General features: G+C 44.3%; 1 protein-coding gene across 2 annotated transcripts in view; it reads left to right on the top strand.

The window, feature by feature from the left end:
• The window catches only part of LOC121290346, a 141,839-nt gene that overhangs the window by 58,006 nt on the left and 63,490 nt on the right, over window positions 1-20,343 (top strand). The window contains exons 6-8 of one of the 2 annotated variants that reach the window (XM_041210696.1): window positions 3,076-3,177; window positions 7,456-8,005; window positions 15,042-15,245. In XM_041210696.1, the coding sequence (XP_041066630.1) occupies window positions 3,076-3,177; window positions 7,456-8,005; window positions 15,042-15,245 (856 nt within the window). The remainder of the gene's footprint in view (window positions 1-3,075; window positions 3,178-7,455; window positions 8,006-15,041; window positions 15,246-20,343) is intronic. The other variant, XM_041210697.1, reaches the window with a different exon arrangement.

The raw sequence follows: 20,343 nt of genomic DNA, 5'->3' as shown, positions 1-20,343 counted from the left end.
GAATGTCAGAGGAGTATATAAGTGTGTTTGTCTGGTTTTCCGACAGGATAATTTCAAGACCAGTCTCCTAACATCTGTTCTATAGATGAAGCCAAACAGCCTAACAATTAATGCCTGCCAGAAAGTAAACATATTAGTTTAGTGAATAATTTGTGTTGCTAGGCAACACTCTATAACTGTAAGCAGGCTGTTTTTTTTTAAGCAGCTAGTTGTAACAACTATTTATTAAATTGTCCATAATTTGTCAACAAATATTGTGATCTAGTTGACTAAATATGGATTAAAGAGCCGAGGGCTTATACACCCTGCCTGATTTACAGAGACGTCTAATGAGTGTTAAATCTACTGTTTTGTGCCACCAACAAGAGTTAAGATGAGCCATCCAGTGTCATTGTATCATAATCCATAGAATCACTAGTGAGCACAGGAAAGCTGCTCAGTAAAGTAGTCGATAACATATTTATTGCTACCTAATGTTCACTTGGTACAGATTGATAAATATTGGATCAATTTTTACCCAATTTAATATTTATATTTGTTTGGATTGTTTCAACCCAGTTCAAAAATGCGGGTGGATCAGCATCTGATAAAGAAAGAACGATTAACATTTCAGGCTTGACATATCTACAGATTTCTAATGAAGTTTTGCTTCTAAATATTAACCTAGCTTTCTGTCTCAGATGCTGTCTGACCTTCTGTGCATTTTCAGCCTACACACCTCTACTTTGTAACCTTGCTTTTCATTTCTTCAAGTAGAGGTGATCCCAAACTATTGCGAAGAGAGATCATAATGGCTGGTATAGGTTGTCACGTTGTCACACTAGGAGCTAGGGGAATAGCACATTGTTGAGCAGAGTAAAAAACATCTGTCTTTTTCTGTAAATGTTCTCATTGGCCCCTCTCTTAATGGTATGAGACTTATAACCATTAGTTGGCCCTCAATCCCTCACCAAAACAGCCACTGTTCCTGTGTGAACCTTTAAGTGAAGAGAGGCAATCTTTTTGAGGGAGGATCACAGCTGTGTCAAACTTTGTCCAAACCTGATATCTGCTCATGTACCCATCCAGCAGGATTGTGAGGACTCTGGCTAGTCTTCCCCTTCCTCATTTAAGGGCTCTGAGATCAGTTGTAGCTCCTTATCATTAGTCAGGTTGAGCATAGACCAGGGTTCAATCATGTGACCTTTCCCATCAGTCTAGTTCAACAATTCATTGGATAAATTCACTGAAGCATTAGGGGAGTTTGAGGACATCTTACTCCATGACTGGATGTGCACTGTTCGATGTGAAAGTGCTTGATTACGCCCAGGGTGCTTCAAATTTCAGAAGCCCCCATGAGCACAAAAAGAACCAAGGAAAGTTTGGAATGAACAGAATGGCCATCTTCTAGATCTTACAAACACCACTTTGTGATGTGAATGAGAGAGCCCCAGGATGAATTCCTTTCATTTTATCCTCTCTCTCAGCGAAAAAGTGCCTGACTTCTCCAGTAGTGTATGATTTGGAAGCTTAATGTGTGTGAAACCAAAGGATTCACCAATCTACTAGTTTTTAATGGCAGAGAATTCCACATTCTAATCATACCCTGTCTAAAGAAACAGTTTCTTGCATTTCTTTGGGTCGTTATCTTAAATTTCTGTATACTCCTTACTGTCTTTGGGAGCAGTGAAAACAACCAAATGTTCCTCGTTGACAATTCGAAAAACTCACCCATTCCCTCGGATTATTCACAACCTTGACATCCCACTTGGTCCCATCGGAGCTTCTGACTTCTAATCCCCTCAATCACAAAGACAAACCTCCACCTCTGTACTTTGCTGTGCTCATCTTTCCCGAAACCCTCATCCATGTCTTTGTCACCTTCAAGCTGGATAACTCCAATGCTGTCCTTGTCAGCCTCCCACCCGCTACCCTTCGTGAATTTTAGCTCGTCCAAAACTCTGCTGTCAGTGTGTTATCCAACTTCCAACCCCTGTCACCCATTCAACCCTGTTCTCATTGACCTATACTGGTTCTCAGTTCATCAATGTGTTTAAATCCTTTCGCAGTCATGTCCCTCCCTTTTTCTGTAACTTCCTCCAGTCCCAGGATCTGTCCAGCCCTCTTCATACAACCCCTCTCCCTACATCCTGCCTTTCCCTCTCAAAATCCTCCCAACTCCTCACCTTCCTTTCCTGCTTTAAGTCTTTAACTGAATGTGCATTTTTTCCCCTGCCTTCTTGAAAAAGCTGGGTTAAATTTTCAATGTTAAAGTGCATTATAAATGCAAGTTCTTACTGCTTACGACGCCAATCAAGAGTAACATTCAGTTTTCCCAGCCTCTGCTTGAGTCCAAATACTGTTTCTCTGAAACTACCAGGGGAGTGGGCTATGGGCCAAGTGCTGTTAAATGGGGTTAGGTAGGTAGGTCAGGTGTTTCTCACGTGTCGGTGCAGACTCGATGGGCCGAAGGGCCTCTTCTGCACTGTGTGATTCTGTGATTCTGAGTCTTGATGGTTTGTGAGGTTAAACACTAAAAATGCGGGTGGATCAGCATCTGATAAAGAAAGAGCGATTAACATTTCAGGCGTGACCTATCTACAAATTTCTAATGAAGTTTTGCATCTAAATATTAACCTAGCTTTCTGTCTCAGATGCTGTCTGACCTTCTGTGCATTTTCTGCCTGCACATCTCTAATTCGTAACCTTGCTTTTCATTTCTTCACGCTGCCAATTCTGATTTAATGGAAAAATTGGGAAATCTGATTTTAACCAGCAGCTTGAGGCCAGAAACAATATAATCCTTGTTTTGTTGTGTCAATTTTGCATCGTTCCCACATGGATTACTTGTGGCAAAAAAATTAAACAGAACGCAACCTGCACAAAGAAAGTTAAATTTGGGAGGGGCAGCTCTTGACATGCAACAGCCATTTTACAAACAGCAAGAAGTGGAGTTAAAACTAAGAAGCAACTTTAACTCAAAAGCTTAGATTTTTTTCCTCATTAAAAAAATGCCCTTTACCATAATTATAGCTGTCACAGTTTCTGCTTTGTGACACACCTGCTGTTTTTGAATCATTTTTACTATCGATGTAGGTTATATATTCTACCATCCGAAGACTGGACAGAAAAGTGGAAGTGATTCAGCGGCAAGTGTCTGATCTACGTCAAGGGAGGACCAAATTTTTTGCTAAGCAAGTAAGCTTACCTTGTATTATTGGTACGAACATCCTGTTTTAAGTGCTCTGCTGTTGTGAAACTGACGCTGTGTTTACTTTGTGCTTATTAGTTGCACCCAGTTGGAGCCTCCATGCACTGCTGCCCCTGCCCAGTCAACCTCTGACAATTGGCCTTAATTAGCCATTAATTTAACTGAACTGGCTACCTGTCAGCCGGTGGTACAAATGTACACACCCGACCCTTCCATTCTTGACCCCTTGTGGGGGCAAAAATTCTGCCCTTGGAATCAGTCTACATAGTCATGCTAGACTCCATTGTGTAAAGCAGAGATCGAGAGCAGGCCTTCTTGTGTTTGCCTAAACTGCTGATCTTAGTCTGATGGAAGAACCTTGCACGAGTTACTGTGTGTTGATGATGCTGTTGTTTCTTAGAAACATAGAAACTAGGAGCAGGAATAGGCCATTCGGCCCTTCGAGCCTGCTCCGCTATTCAATATGATCATGGCTGATTGTTTATCTCAACGCTATATTCCCGCTTTCTCTCCATACCCCTTGATGCCCCTAATATTCCAAAAAATGTATCAATTTCTTTCTTGTGGTTACTCAGTGACCCGGCCTTCACAACCTTTCTGTGGTACAGAATTCCACAGGTTGACCATCCTCTGAGTGAAGATGTTTCTCCTCATCTCAGTCCTAAATGGCCTGCCCTGTATCCTGAGACTGTGGCCTCTGGTTCTATACTCCCCAACCAGGGGAAACATCCTCCCTGCATCTAGTCTGTCCAGACCTGTTAGAATTTTATATGTTTCAATCAGATCCCCTCTCATTCTTCTAAACTCGGTGAATATAGGCCCAGTCAAACCAGTCTCTCCTCATATGACAATCCTGCCTTCCCCAGTATCAACCTAGTGAACCTTCATTGCACTCCTTCGATGGCAAGTATATCCTATCATAGGCAGGGAGATCAAGACTGCAAGCATTACTCCAGATGTGGTCCCACCAAGGCTACTGTATAACTGCAGTAAGACATCCCTACTTCTGAACTCAAATCCTCTTGCAATGAAGACCAATATACCATTTGCCTTCCTAATTGCTTGCTGCACCTGCCTGTTTACTTTCATTGACTGGTGTACAAGAACACCCAGATCCCTTTGTACATCCACATTTCCCAATATTCTTGGAACCGGAAAGGTGGCCCCTTGCTTTAAAAGAGACGTCTCTCAGCAACACCTCCAACAGTGTTTTGTTAAATGGACTGGCTCCACTTGTTTGGATTCTTGCAATTTCTTGGATTCTCCACCTGTTCAGTTTTCAAAGCGAGCACCGCTGCTCAAGCTATACTGCTCCCTGATGCTTCTTGCACAATCCCAGTGCATCATGCACCATGAGTATTATGTTATGATTTACATGAGCTGACCTCTCGTTATATCATGGAATCATGGCTTGTTAGCATAATGGTTTACTAAGATCACAAAGCAGAATAGGGGTAATTTTATGAATCAATGCTTCAGGAGGGGAGTCTCACCCACCAAGAGCACATATCCAGAAGTCGGATACACACCCACCCTGCTTTTACTGCCATCATATATCAATGCTAATGCATTGTTTGTGATACATTGTTACTCCTTATAAAGAACCTGTGTTGCTGAAGTCTGTAACCTGCAGTCTTCAGAACATGCCCAAGGTGCTGAATTGCTTTCCCTATGTTGAGTTGAAGGTGAACAGCTGCACACTTCAGTTGAAATTTTTAAAGTTTTTTGCACATTATGCATTCAATGTTCCGCTATCACTGGACCTGGTAAAGGTGGGCCAGTAAGAGAAGGAAAAGATTGTTTTTGGTGTCAGACTCTGCACAGGGTTTACTGTCAGATCCCACCGCTGTGCAACACAGCCAGTCGACTGTACCAGGCACAGATATCTGGGATTCACAGAAGATTGTTGCGCAAGGGTAGTGAGATCTAGCAGGGAGACAGTGACAGAGATGTATCATCCCCTTTAAGAAAACCTCCAACATCTGTATGGCACTGGCTGTAGTCATCAATGTCACCAGTTCGAGTCCTTCACCATCTCTTTACAGAAAGGAAGTTGAGCCTTACAGAGTGTATGGCACCTGAATACTGGGTCTCAAAATCTTCTCAAACAGAAGAAAATGTTTACATAAATATTGATTTACCATGTTGGAAAACCCTAGCTATGAGGATTGGGACCGGAGCACAGGAGGTTAAGAAGAGATTTAGAGACATTTTTTTAAATTGTGAAAGGCTTTCATTGAGCAAATGGAAAAGATTGTCCCTGTGATTGGAGTCACTAACAAAGCAAATTCCATTTAAAATTGTCAGTAAGGCACTGAGGGAAGGGGGAAGGAGAAACACAGAAAATGCCGCAAGGAGTAGTTGAGACAGAGGCCGCTGCGTCTTTTAAGTGAAAGTTGAATAAATATTTGAAACAGAGGAATATACAGAGATATGGGGGTCAGCAAGGAAGGAGACGTCATTTTTAATTGTTGGAATAAGAACAAACGCAGAGACAATATGCTGTAAACTGTAGAGGCCTTGTTTCTTTGGGTCCTGCCCATCTTCTACATTTGGGTGAATGAATATGATAGCACTGGGCCTATACTCCAGGAAAGGGAGGAGAGGTGGGGATATGGTGGCATGTGCCCCCAAGCACTTCAATGGTCCCTTCCTCTGAAAAACTGGTGGGAGGGGCTGGGAACCCTATTCAGCCTGAGGAACAACATTGATCGATTCTTGAACCGATCTCTTAAGGTGTACAATGCACCCATTGAGGTGATGACTGTTTGGCAATTTGCAGGAGGAATTTCCCAACCTGCACCAGAGACATAGCTCCAGAACCTACCTTAATCTTTACCATGACCCTTAAAGACAAACTGAAACTGGGAGCTTGTGAAAAGGATCAATATGTTATGTTTAAGTGGGAAATATTTCCACCTATGTTTGACATGTTTTAAGTTAAAATTGTTTCTTGCTAGTCAGAAGAGAAAACTAAAGAGTGACAGCTCTGGAAGATGGGGCGAGAAGGAAATAAGTCATGCAACTGGCTAATTAAATTCCGAGGATATGCGGGGTTATGAAATTAGTTGAATTAAACTAGCTACCATATTTGAAAGAATGCACATGTTTTATGGGCAGAATTGTGAGCTCGGCGAGGGAGGTCAGGGCCTCAATCGGGGTCGGAGGGCGATTTCACGCTGGCAGGCCAATTAAGCTCAGCGCTGCCTCTGCGGGCTGGGGGCGAGGCTGAGCAGAACGAGGGCGAACTTCCTGCATGCGCGTGAGTGCACGCTTGAGGATCTCCCTCGGGCACAGAACTGCCTTAGGGAGATGAAGAGTTGTTAAAAAAGAAAAGAAATTAAAAATATAATAAAACGCGTCCCCTCATGTGACTCAAGCAGGGACATGTTATTAATTAAATATTAAAACTTTTATTATATTTTTATTTGTTTTAGGAAACCTCATCCCACCCGTGGATGAGGTTTCCTAAAAAGTGCAAAGGGAGCTTGGCCTTTTCACCTGTCCACCAACCGTAAGGTTAGACAGGCAGCGAAAAATTTATTTCAATAACTTTGCTAATGGCCTTAACAGGCCTTTTAATTGTCAGCGGGTGCATTGCTGACAACTCCGGCGTGCCCCTGCCGACTGAAATATTGCACAACTGCTCATTGACTTCGGGACCATCGTCCGACGTCAACGTGCACCATTTTACATTCGAGTGGGTCGGGCACGCGCCCACCTGCCGAGCTAAATGTTTTGCCCTATGAAATTTAGATGGAAGGACCCTTTGAATTAACCTGCTCTATGGTATAAAGCACAAGAATTACACATTGTACAGCATCGAAACAGGCCCTACTCATCTATGCTGTTTATGACCCACACAAGCTTTCTCCCACCTACTTCAACAAACCCTATCAGCATAACCTTCCTTTCTCCCTCCCATACTTATCTAGCTCCCCCAAAAATGCATCTATATTATAGAAGTTCCACATTCTAACCACTGGGTAGAGAAGTTTATCCTGAATTTCTTATTGGATTTACTTGTGACTATCAAATATTCATGACTAGTTTTCCTAGTCATCCTAGTTTTAGATTCCCCAAGTGAGGACATCACTTCGACATCTACTTGCCCTACGAAACCCCTTCACAATTTTAAAGATCTTTATTAAGTCAGCCCCTCAGTCTTAGCTAGAGAAAGGAACCTCAGACAGCTCAGTCTTTCCAGAGAGTTATAACTCTAATGACATATGACAATTGATTTAATGTGTCTCCTTTTGCTGCAGAGGCAGGTCTTGGCATCTCTTTCAAATTGTTATAACCAGAAATTGAAAAGGAAAGTGGGACTGAGACCTGCGGTGAAGACGCGAAAGAGGAGAATTGACTGTTCCAGTCCAGCTGACCCGAGTGAATCAAGTGACTGTAATGAACCAATAATAATTCAGGTCGAAGATGATCCTACTGATGCAGTAGTTGATGAGAAACCAGATGTTTCAACCTCATTTCATTCCATGGAACACATTCTTGAAAACCTGATGCCAGCAACTAGCTCAGCGATGCCTGGTCTAGCGGCACAGCACTTAGTCCGAAACCTAGAGCTTCAGCATCCTTGTCAGAAGCCGCAGGCCATACCTGCTGCTTATAAAATGAGCAAACCACAAACCAATCACAGTCAACGATCAGTGCTCCAGCAGCTAGAAATACAAACCACCTCTCAAACAGAAGAAAATACTTTCCAGAACACTGCATTAGAGATGGACCCTCTCAACATGGAGACTTCAAAACCAGAACCAGCGCCACAACATTCAACTTTTGACCTTTCAAAGAATAGCTTTGGTAAGTAGGAACTGTTGTTAGGTGGCAAGTGACTTGATTTTTGTTTTATACCAAGAATGAAAGGAACTGATATGCTGAGATTACTCATGCTGTTCAGAGCAAATTTGGGACTTCTATTGACTTTACCCAGAGAGACCCCGTTACTCAGTCCTGGTCAGTGAGAGAATCTATGGCCATGATGTACTGTACCATTCGGCTGATAAATGGGTTAGTCCCTCAGTGCACAATGTAACATGAAGAACAGATTTTTTTTGGTGCAAATCATGTTAAGCCTGATTAATTGAGTTTACATTTTTTTTAGCCCTGACTCAACTATTTTCCTTAGCATGCAGAAGACCCTTGTTTTGTCAGGGTTCTTCATGTATTATTTTCCTCTTCAGTGAGTTGACAGGGCTGGTACACTTCCCTATTTACATAACTTGAATTGAATTGGTGTATCTGTTTCACGCACATGCTCCTTGATTGTTCAGTATGGGAGCAGGATGACATGACTTTGATCAGTCAGCAGCTCTGATGCTATTAGGGAACCTTGGCACTATTGCATCAACCATTAAATACTGTTAGAGATTCATGATGTACTAAAAATGGTAAAAGAGGGTGAGGATAACAATAGAGTGAAATGGGGTAAGCATAAAATAGAAAGAAACGAACGGAATGCGTTACGATCCCCGGAGTGACCGATAACTTTTCAATGAGAGATATGGATTTCCCAGGGACCAACAGAAGGCATCAGGCAACAATATTTCACGCTTTAAGACTTTTACTGTAACAAACACACGGGCCTAGATTGTCGTGGAGTGGTGGAGACTCCAGGGCTTATCCAAAATGGCACTGGTAACCTGGATCCGGAAGCTCCGCCCCATTTCCAGCAGGTTGTATTTTTGCGGCTAGGGGAATGGGCGCGAGACGCTATTGACACATGGGAGAAACCCAGATCCAGCAGGGGCATTTGAACTCTGTGGTGAGTTCAATCAGACCCCATTTTTGCAGGAGTGAAGGCCTTATCCTGCAGTGTGTGAGCTATGAACTTTTAGAGTAGATGTAAAAGGCGGATACATCCTGTGGAGCTGTCAGGTTGTTTAAAACCCCTGTCCTTTAAATTTAAAAAAACACAGTCTGCCTGTATCTGTGTTTCCAAAAATATGTGCTTGCAGTGTCAATGGACGTTTATTGATATAACCTTAAGTGCTATCAATATAGCATTACTACTGTTTGACTGCTTCTACAGTCTGTCATTGTCACAGTTGGGGCAGGGTGAAGGGGGTAGGAGGAATCTGTAAGTTCACAATTTTATTGACAGCTCAAATAGTTCATTAAAGGATTAGGTCTTGGATGTGGGGTTATGAATACAATGTTTTTATAAGGGATTATGTACTTGGGATTTAAATGCGTTTAACGAGCTTTTATGAATGCAAGTTTTTTTACATAGTGAGCTCTGTAATAGATATTTAGAACTTTATTTTATATCATCTAAGCATGGCTCCTAAGCTCTGCCCATCATTTTACTGCATGAGTTGGCATGGAGGGTGTAAGGGTAAAGGGTGGTAGGGGGGGCAAGAGTTGGTAGGAGTTGGCATGGGACTATAAAGTGCCAAGGGGATGAGTGGGGTTGGCATGGAGTGAATAAGAGGCCATTGGTGGCATGGGTTGGTGTGAGTTGGCTTGGATAGGCATGGGGAGTGGGTGGAAGGTGAGGGGGGCAGAGGTAAAGTGTCTAATATTTAACAACAGAACTAGAACAAAGTCCTAGAGAGGAGAGGTGAGCCTTTTAACCAGTTCACTCTAGCACTCGGCAGCCGCTGTGGCTGCTTCTGATTTCCCTCCGGGGCAGGAGGTTTAGGGGGGGATGTGAGGAAAAACCTTTTTACCCAGAGGGTGGTGACGGTCTGGAATGCCCTGCCTGGCAGGGTGGTAGAGGCGGGTTGCCTCACATCCTTTAAAAAGTACCTGGATGAGCACTTGGCACATCATAACATTCAAGGCTATTGGCCAAGTGCTGGTAAATGGGATTAGGTAGGTAGGTCAGGTGTTTCTCACGTGTCGGTGCAGACTCGATGGGCTGAAGGGCCTCTTCTGCACTCTGTGATTCTGTGATTCCTCCATTCAGCACTATTTTTCCTGAGGTGGGTGTGTGGCAAACCAGAAAATTTCCTGATTCTGTGTAGTCGCCTTTGGAGCGAAGATTCAGGCCACTAAAACCAACATAGACTAAACATTAGTTATTGGGCAACTTACATGCCACATTACAGAAATGAGCTTTTTCCCTTTAAATAAGGTAAAGTATGCTCAGGCCATCAGAATTTAAATGTTATTGTCATATTGTCATTGAAATCATAATGACATTATCATTATTGGTGTTGACATCCACACCAGCAGACATATAAGTCAAACAGAAAATCACCGTGAAATGTCCTTCTTGTGCTTTGCCTTGGTGCGGCACCCAGCACCTTGCCCCCATCGCTGGCACTGCCATTGGGGACAGCCTGCTGACTCTGCTGTGCTGTTGGCCTTGATGACCTTGGCGGTCGTCCCCTGGCCAATGGAGCCTGTGCTGGCCCCGCCTAGGAGGGAGCAGCCAGTGCCATGGCTGGCATCTCCCCAGTCTCCCTCATCAGATGCCATGGTCACTGGCAGAGGGGCTCATCCAGAGCGACTTGAGAGGAGCCCACAGAGACAACAAGCAGCTCGTGCGCCACTGTGAGGTCGCTTTGGACCTCCCTGCTCACCATCGATGGACGGGCACCTAGCTGGTATACTGGGAGCCCAATCCATCTCCCACACTGGCACTGACCACCTGATGTCACTGCCTACCTGATGTCACTGCCTGTGTGAGGGTTGCAGGTCCGAGTGCAATCCCAGGAACCCCTGGTTCTGTTCCTGGAGCTGCCTCTCCAGGAGAGTCGTCACTCTCTCAATGGAGGAGGCAGTGCGCTCGCCCATGAGGGTCAGCGCAGTGCTCACGCTCCGCATGGACTCCTCCATAACGGAAACCATGACACGCAGACCCTCATGGATCTCTGCCAGATCCTCCCGCACATCCCGCTGGACATCCAGCATCTGCAGCCTAATGGACCACTCCAGAAGCTCATCATCCGCCTTCGACTGAGCATCGTCCTGACCCCCAGCAGCCCTCCAACTATCGCCGCCCTGGGCGCTCTCTGCCTCCACCTGCACCTCAAGCGAGTGTGAAGTGCCCAATGTGCACATCCTTGCCGCCGATCTAATGCCCACCGAGGTGCTGGTATCTGCGCTACTGCCTGGTTCACAAAGCAGGCATGACGCAGGTGCAAATGAAGCCCGGTGGTCCTCCGGCATCAGGGGTGGTGTCCTTCAGGGTCCAGAGAGCAGGTGCGTGCTGGCGAATCTCAGAGAGACCTAGGACATGTCATTAGTAAAAGTCACCACACTGTCATTGTGCATGCCAGGCACCCTTGGTGGGACAATGGAGATCTGCATCATGGTGCCAAGTGTTAAGCAAGTCACATGGGTTTGTCCCCAGGCAGATCCCATAGGGGGTCTCGTGCCCTCTCCATTCTACTCCATTTTACCTTGAATTAAAGGAGACAGGTTAAAACATAACTGTCTTATAAAGTCATTGTAACAAATGGAATAAAGCTAAGCCATCATACGTGCATTTAGATAATGCATTTCATATTAAAACATTATAAAGTGGTATGTACAATGGATTACTTCTGAGCTGCAGAGAATATTATGCAGGCTAACTACAAGTGACCAATAGTGCCATGATATGTACCTGGTATTCCGAAGCACACCAGGTGTTGGCTCCCCATATTACTGGTGCAGAGGCCTGAGGCTTACCGCATGCCTAGTGATCTTCATGCCCCCTAGTGCAGGCCCCAAGTCATCTCAGCATGTAAAGTCAATGAACAAAATGTGCACCAGCTGACAAAAGTGATGCAAATGTGGGTCCTCACCACATGGTGGATCGCACTAGTGCTGTAAATGCACAATGTATGTTGAAAGGGAGGCCTGTCCTGACATTTGGAGAAAGCTGGTTCTCTCTTTGTTAAGATAGGTTGTCCTTTCTTATCTCCACCCCTTTGTTTAGGTTCCCAACAGCCAAATATTTGTATGGGAGCCAAAGGGCTGCTGCAAGCTGGGTAGCTCGAGTGAGGAAGTTTGCCGACTTGCCGGATCCATCTAGGTTGAAGGTAACCCGAAAAGCACAACATTCACTCCGGTTGTGGGGCAGGGGTGTGAGTGGCAGGCACAGGGCACAGACAGGCTCACCCAGAAGCACAACGTAAGCAGCAACAGGGGACCTGCGCTGGTCAATTAAAGCAGTCCGGCAGGGTTTTTTTTTTAAAACTCTTACCGAAAGCTGCAGCATTTTTAAAAAGTTTAGAGCAGCACATTTAAAAAGCTTGACAGTTGTACAGACTTTCTCTGCCCTACAAAAGCGTTTATATCTACTTCATCAATTTGTGACTCCCATACTGTGGTCTAAGGTACTTGCCACAGCTAAAATGGGGTCTGTTTGAACTCAGTACTGAGTTCAAGTGGCCCTGCTGACTTTGGGTCTCCCTCCTGTGTGAATCACGCCCCATCCCTTCCTCCGCCAACCAAACCTGGATCTGTCAGAAATGGGGGCGGAACCTCCACATCTGGGTATCTTTTAAAGATCCGCAAAGTCTTGCCCATTCCGTGAAAATCTGGCCCCAAGCCTCCAAAACATACTCATGCTTCATTTGCCACCAACAGCCCTTTATTGGTTTTTGGTGCCCAACATTCTGGCCCTTGACCCCCAGAACACTCCCAGTGCATCATATGTAATGCATCAGGAGCAACCAAGAAATAGCCACATGAGTTGACCTTGAGCAAAGATGTTCGACCAGCTCAGCTTGGCCTGATGTGCAATGGTCAAAGTCCTGGGACCACGTTATCAACCCCGTAGAGCAGAAAAGTGAAACCAAAAGTGACACGATTAAAAATTGATGGAATAAAGAAAAAAGAATGGAAAAAATTAGGGAGCAAATCGTTTGTACTAATATTCTGCGGAGGGGACAGAATGAGTGGTAATGAAGCGGCTGCCTGGTATAAACTCCACATGACATTCCTTTTCACTGACTTCATGTCAAAGAACACTCGGGTTGGATGTTTAACTGGTGACCAGTTTGGTACTGACAGCTGGGGCCTTAGTTTATCCTTTCACCTGAAGGCTGGTTGTTTCAAGTGCAGCACTCCCTCAAGCACTGCACTGGAGTGTTGTGGATTATGTTATGGTTATGTCTGGTTTATGGATTCAAGAGCTGGAATGAGACTACATCCCTCAGTAGTCTTACTTGGAAGTTAGATGCTCCTGAGTCACTCCAGAAAATATTCTGGAAACATTGATGGGGTGTGGGAAGAAGCAAACTAAAAGTTTTAAGTCTATTTGTTTTAATTAAGCAAGGTAACTTCGGTTTGGTTATACAGTGAAGCCCACTTAAGCCATCTTTGCTTGTAGGAAATATGTTACTTAATATACACAGCTCATTCCCATGAAACCAAATCTTGGTATCACTATTTCAAATCATGAAGTAAAATAGAACTGTAGTGCTGATACATTGATACTTGAGTTCAGATAATATGATGAATTTGGAGGATTTGTCACCACCTAGGTAAACAAAACCCTCTGACAAAAATAGAACAATTTGTATAAACTTCACCTGCACTCATTAGAGTAACAGGCTGGGCTTCTAGTACAGAGAGTATCTCCAGATTCAGATGACATGAATGAACAATCCAAGCTCAGTTTGTATTCTGTGGTATCACTTGAATCTCACCCCCACGCCCAGCTTATTAATTGTAGAAAGAGAATGGTTTATGTAATCTGATTGGACAAGTTATTTTTTTTAATCTATTGTTTCACGGGATGTGGGTGTGGCTGGCTAGGCCAGCATTTGTTGCCCATCCCTAATTGCCCTTGAGAAAGCGGCGGTGTGCTGTAGAATGTACATACAGGAGACATGCTGGATTTAGTTGTAGTGAGTGGGTACGTCAACTTTCCCCAATGTCTTGTTGGTAAGTAAACTAGCTAGGGTGGCACAAACTCAGACAGATCAGGAGAGTGCTGAGTTCAATCCCAGGCCTGAACCTCAGCAGGAGGGGATGCTACAGTTTACCTCACGTCACTCGCCCTCATGGGCCCATGTTGGGAAATCATGATCGAGTGCTATCCACTGACCCCCGTGTGTGCATCCTTATGGAGGCTGTGATATTTCCATGGTTGAATAACGTGCCATATTTCACAGCCTCCTGGTATAGAGGAGGGCGTGGTGATCCAGGATGGTGTCAGTTTCTTTTCAGATCCATTCAGGAGAGATCGGTGATGGTATAAGTAGGATATCCAGAAAGAGATAATTGCTAACCAGAAAGCTGAATAAACAACTTGATAAGTGACTTGTAAAGAGCTTGATTTGGAGTGTTGTATGGGTCGGGAAAGAGGAGACCAACTTGCTAAATAGCTTTCAAATGTGATTTTGGAGGAGAATGGAAAGGATCAGCTGGACAGAAAAAGAAGCAAATTATGAAATGCTGAGTAGAGTGAACAGACAAACAAATTGGCTGAAGATAATTGGGAAAAAGCAGAGAGACTGAGCAGGGCATATCTCAAGAGGAAACAGACTTGTAAGAGACATAAGGGAGGAAATGGTTCAAGGAAAAAGACGAAGAGAGAGGAAGAGAATATCGTTGCTGGATGGCGTGAAAATTGAAGGACGTTATTGGAAAATGAGAAGACTGGCACAGGACAGAGATATGGAGAAGACTATGAGCCAAGGACCTGCCTTTGGGCAGGGCACACATGATGATGATGGTGAAGTAGGATATCAATGTATAAGCTTTCTAGGAAAACATGCTCAACAAATCAACTTGTCCCATCAGTTTGAATTTAGCTTGTATTAAATAACATATAGTTGTTGTATGATAGATGTCACAATGACTAGGAGTGGTCTTGCTTGTGAGAGAGAAATTGATCCTAAGTGGAATTACATCCTTTCAGACTTTTCTTTTGTTTTCTATTTTGTTCTTTAAGGGTTTTTGGGGAATCCCAAGCGCAATGTTAAAATACCTGGTGCATTTATACTAAAAGCCAGTCAGAAGACCCAGCCAAAGCTGGCAGCACGTTACCTGGCCAGGAATCTGTTCACTGATGAGGTTCTAGTAACAAGCAGCGTTGTAGGAAGCAAACAGCAAGGACTGAAATCTCTGGATCCAAATAAACTGGCAGCTGTGAGAGGTGAGTTTACTGCACTTGAGCGTTGGGATTGGAGTGGAGAGATCACAATCTCAGATGAGTTCCTTGTGTAAGCATTTAATTACAGGTATCCTGTATTCTATGTTAACTAATTATTCAGAAGTCTCACGTCCAGGCCTTGGTACACTGTCTTGGTGGTATAAACGAACAGCACAGTTTAATCAGTGTGGGCCTTCTAGAAGGAAAAGGATGGAGGCCATGGTTGGGTTCCTCTGATTTGGTGGACTTATCTGCCCTATGCATTTCTGCATGCATTATTGGTTGCTAGGCGTTAATAGGATCCAAGCTGGTTGATTAAGCTGAAACCAAGACACAGAGATTTTCTTTATTGAGAGAGTTTATTCACTTATTCAGTCTCACAGCTCTGCCCAGAGCTCCCTATTTATATGCTCTTTTTAAAGGTGAGATTTGAACCCATATGCCCAGAGTATAGCCTGGGCCTCCAGATTACTCGTCCAGTGACATTACCACTACACCACCGTATCAGAAAATTAATTCCCTGTTCTCTTAAACTTAATGATGTAATTGACATGACATTAACAAACCTTAACAATATAATTGACAAGACATTAATACTAGGGTGCCTTTAGAAGGTTCAGAATCTACTTGTTCTATTTGAGATGATGTGTGAATAGGTAATCGCCCCTTCTCCCTTTGCCAACTCTGCACGGTGCTCCTTCACTTTGTGTATAAGTAAATGTCCCATGGTGTTGCACACTTTGTCTCAGAGGTTTTGTAAGCACAGGAATGTTGCGCCAAGTCATATCACTTGATATGTTTTCATATGAGCATTGAGATGACCCTGGGATCTAGGAGCACTGGGAAATGGGCCAGGATCTGGCAGTATAGGAAGGGGTTTCAGAGTCCGGCAATATTTTGAGGGAGAGTCTGAAAATACTGGAGGAGAGATCTCAAGATTCTGGGAATACTAAAGAGAGAGGTTGTAGAAAGACTTGGGCAGGTTCTGGGATCTGGGAAAATTCAGGAGGGAGTTTTCAGATTTGGAGAGCCTTGGGGGCTGTTTGGGTGTCACACCGCAACTGCGGTTTGAAATGTGGAATTTGTTCATACCACCAAGAGTTTCAGTGATGTTTCAAGAGCTCACCAATGTGACGAAAATATTATGAAAACTGAGCAGGGATCCCATGACCTGGAAATAGAGGGAGAGCCAGACAGTTGTTAAGATGAAAATCAGTTTGAGAATCAAATATTCCAGAAGGTTCCACAGTATTTGATTCTCAGGTTCTGGAGCATTTGAGTGCAGGAGCTGACAGTATTGAGGCTAACTGGGACCTGGCAGTAACGGGAGAGGAAGGGGACTTACTGCCTTGTGCGGGAATAGGAGGTCAAGTGCATGATAGACAAATTGCTGGCATCTCTTTAGTGACTTCAGGCACTCTCTACCACTTTCTTCATTGTCAGCTGATCGCTGTTTTTACATTCTTGTCATAAAGCAGTTAAATGTGAATTTTTTCTGCCTTTTAAAATTAATGGATCAAAAATTATGAGTTGATCTGCAAAGTTTCCTAATACATAGCCCGCGGAGTGCGGAAATGGAAAATTCACCCTTTAATCGACTGAGAGTGAGTTGTTTGCCAGTCTTAAATAAACATAATTTTCCTTTAAGAAAAATGACCTTGTAAAATGCTCAAACGTTCAGAATTTGCATAGTTTCCAAGTAAGGAGGGAGACTTGAGGCTCTGAACTGATTCAGCACAGATCCTCCAACTGAATTTTCAGCAATAATAAGCAGACAAATGACTAAAACAAATGCATTCTCAATAATTAATCTCAGTTTCTTTTCTATCTGTCAACAAAGAATGTACAATCTGCTCCTGTTGAGTTCATAGTGGAAGACAGTGTTGGCTAATAAATTTACATAAATGCCAGACTGGCCTGAAATAAAGGTTTGAGAATTCAGTCTTCATCAGGAAAAAGCAAACAAGCTCTCAATCGTCATATGATGAGGGGATGTGCCTCCCTAACAGTTCAACTCCAGCTGATGCACAGAATGTGTGTTGAAAGTTCTCAACCTGCTCAGAGTCCACAGATAACATTGGAAATTCACTCCAGCCGGAATGAGGAAGAAATATCCAATTGAAATCCAGGCTTTTGAGATGAGCTAAAGATATAAAGTAAAAGCTTTCAATAAAATATTAAATTAAAAGATAATTGGCTAAATTTAATCGTATTGTAAAATATGTTATTTATATTTTGTTCAAAACTATATTTTGGACATTACAAATTACAATTACTGAGAAAAAAAAACAACTTTAAAAAAAGCATTCATTCGTTAATGGCTGATTAAGTTAAAATTGGAGTGGTGTTAAAAATGACCAAAGTAGCCCTGGGTTGAGGAGGAGAAAGAAACAGGCAGCATTTCTCTTCCTGCTGAAAGGATGGTAAGTGATAAAAGCTGACTGTGATGCCCCCCCACAGTGTTACAAACCGTCAACATTGAGGCAGAATTTAATGGATGTGACAGGGTTCTCGCCCGCTGCTGGGGATCGGCAAGAACCCTGCGATGCCTCTGTTCAGGAAAGCACGCTGAATTAAGCGACAATCAGGCACTTAACTGGGCGGCACTGGGCCTTCTCCAGGATCAAGGACCCCAGGGGCCCTAAATCCCACTCTCTGAGAGCTGCTGACCAATCAAAGGCCTTGCACAGGCCTTCCCGCCACTGATTTAATTGGGGCAGAGACAGGAAAGCGGCAGGGTCCCTATCTGTCACTCTGCTGCCCAGTTAAATGCCCCTGCCATCAAACTCACCATGGGAAAGGGCATTAAATTATGCCCTCACTGTCCAAGCCCACAAAGGAAGAACAATACTTGAGGGCAGTTTCCTCCCGTGTAACCGTCACTGGATTCAAGGGAAGGCAGGGAAACAAAGAACAAAAGAAATCCCTGCTAGGTTGAAGACTAGGGTGTATTTATCAATCATTGCAGTTCAGCTACAAACACATCCAGGACTGGAAGTACATTCTTCTGTGCTATGTTTTAATACAGATATTCAGTTTTAACTCGAATTAGTTCATACCTCCCTAAAAATAGCACATGGAACATCCCAGTGTCAATTGGAAAATCTACCCCCAAATCTCTATTGATACTGGTGCAGGCTGGGTTCATTGCTGGGCTCAATAACTTTGCTAGGACAGTTTCTCTGATGAAAATCACATTTATACTCCAGAAAATCAAGTACTGAGGGATAGAACTGGAGCCAATCTTTACGTAATTTTATCAGCATTCATTTACAAAGATACACATTACAGTACAAGCTCCTCAGCCAAAAAATACCCTTTTATAGGTGTACAAGTGAATCCCCAGTTGCTCCTGACTGCTGCATGCAATTAATACAATTAATAATCATGGCTAACTCTTATTGAAAATTTAGATGTTTGAAAAAAAGATTTTTTTCGTCTTATGTTACAAACTGCCAACATGGTTCTCCTCCAAGTTACTATAGTCTGGAATGTGAGCATTTTCGTGCCACAATTAGTGTACATTGCATCAGCTCCACACATACCTCCCTTTCCTCTCCCAATCCTACCTCCTTTGGCATCTGCACCGGAACAAAATTCTCTTCCAAATATACTTTCAAAGTTCCATCTTACCAACCTTTGGCCCTCCATTCACCGCCACAAGTCTGCAGCTATTGATCTGCTCAAACACACCCTAACCTTCACATTTGATGCCCAATTCCCCATTGAAACCATTCACTCTCACCCTGGCTGTTACGATCCTCAATTCAGCTCCCTTATGTCCAACGAGCGCAGACTTGGACTGATCTGGTGGTTTAGCTATTCACTGCCAGATCTGGCTGGAACACATAGGGCAGAATTTTTCGCTGAGTGGGTGAGCATGTGCCCGACCCTCTCGAGCATAAAGTGATGACATTGGGCAAGCGTCCCGATGTCACCGCGCATTCGTGTGATATTTCGCTTGGCGGACGCAGGCGGGATTTGGAACTGCCGCACCTGCCATTAATTAACAGGCCAGTTAAGGCCCTTGACAACCCAATTGACGGCGATTTCAAGTTGCCCCTGCGATTTTTCGCTCATCGCATGGGCAAAATGGGCAGGCGGGCAGGCCCCAATTTGCAAAACCTCATCCACGGGTGGGATAAGAAGGGTCAACGTGTTGTCAACTTGCATAGTGAGGAGTTTTGGAGATAACTTGCTGCTGGTGGCTAAGTGAGACTTGGCAGCTACATCTCTGATTGGGGCTTCATTCTTAGCATTTCCAGGCTTCATTTCAGGACTCCTTGGTGTCTTCCAGGCCCCCGGAGGATTCAGATCATGTGGACCCTTCCAGGTATCAGACAGCCTTCCGTTACCCTGGTAATGGGGATTGTGATCTCCGCTGGTGGCACTTCCTCTGAGGAGGAAGAGAGGGGCAGAAGGGAGAGGAGGTCAGTGTCCCAGTGCAGCTTCCAGGGGAGGGACCTGTGGGAGGAGAGGCGCAGGCACAAGGGGCGCAGGGCCAGCAGGAAGTCCATGGCAGAAGAGGCCGCAGAGGATGCCACTATCCTGCTGCCAGGGTTTACAGGCAGTGATGCAGCTGCCTCAATATGTCTGAGGTGCAGTGCCGAAGGAGGCTCCATCTCCCAAGGGGCAGTGGTAAAGAGAACCATAGGTCTTCTCAAGATGTGCTTCTGATGCCTGACCGTTCAGGGGTCGCACTCCAATACCCTCCCAGAGCGGGTGTCCCTGGTAGTGGTTACATGCTGAGCTCCCCACAATCTGACACTGGCAAGGGGGGACCCACTGCAGGAAGAGAATGTTGATACAGCTCCACAGGCCACAGAGGATGAATCCAGTAGTGAGTCAGAAGAGGAGCACGGTGAGGAGAATGCTGAGGGCGTGGACCCAGACCTTGGTAACCTCCAGGGAGACAGGGACAGCAGGGACGCCTTGATCCAACGCTCCTTCAGCTAGGCTGCTGAATAAGCACTGCCACCTCATGCCAGGGCTGCTGCCTCCATCCTGGATCGCAGAAATTACCCTCTCCTTTTACCCCAAGATACACTCAGTGCCTGTGCAATAAAGGTTTGAGTCACCCACATCCAGCATGGCATACCCT

Source organism: Carcharodon carcharias, chromosome 18, assembly GCF_017639515.1.
Source record: "Carcharodon carcharias isolate sCarCar2 chromosome 18, sCarCar2.pri, whole genome shotgun sequence".
Classification (NCBI taxonomy): domain Eukaryota; kingdom Metazoa; phylum Chordata; class Chondrichthyes; order Lamniformes; family Lamnidae; genus Carcharodon; species Carcharodon carcharias.
This window is presented reverse-complemented; position numbering and strand designations above follow the sequence as displayed.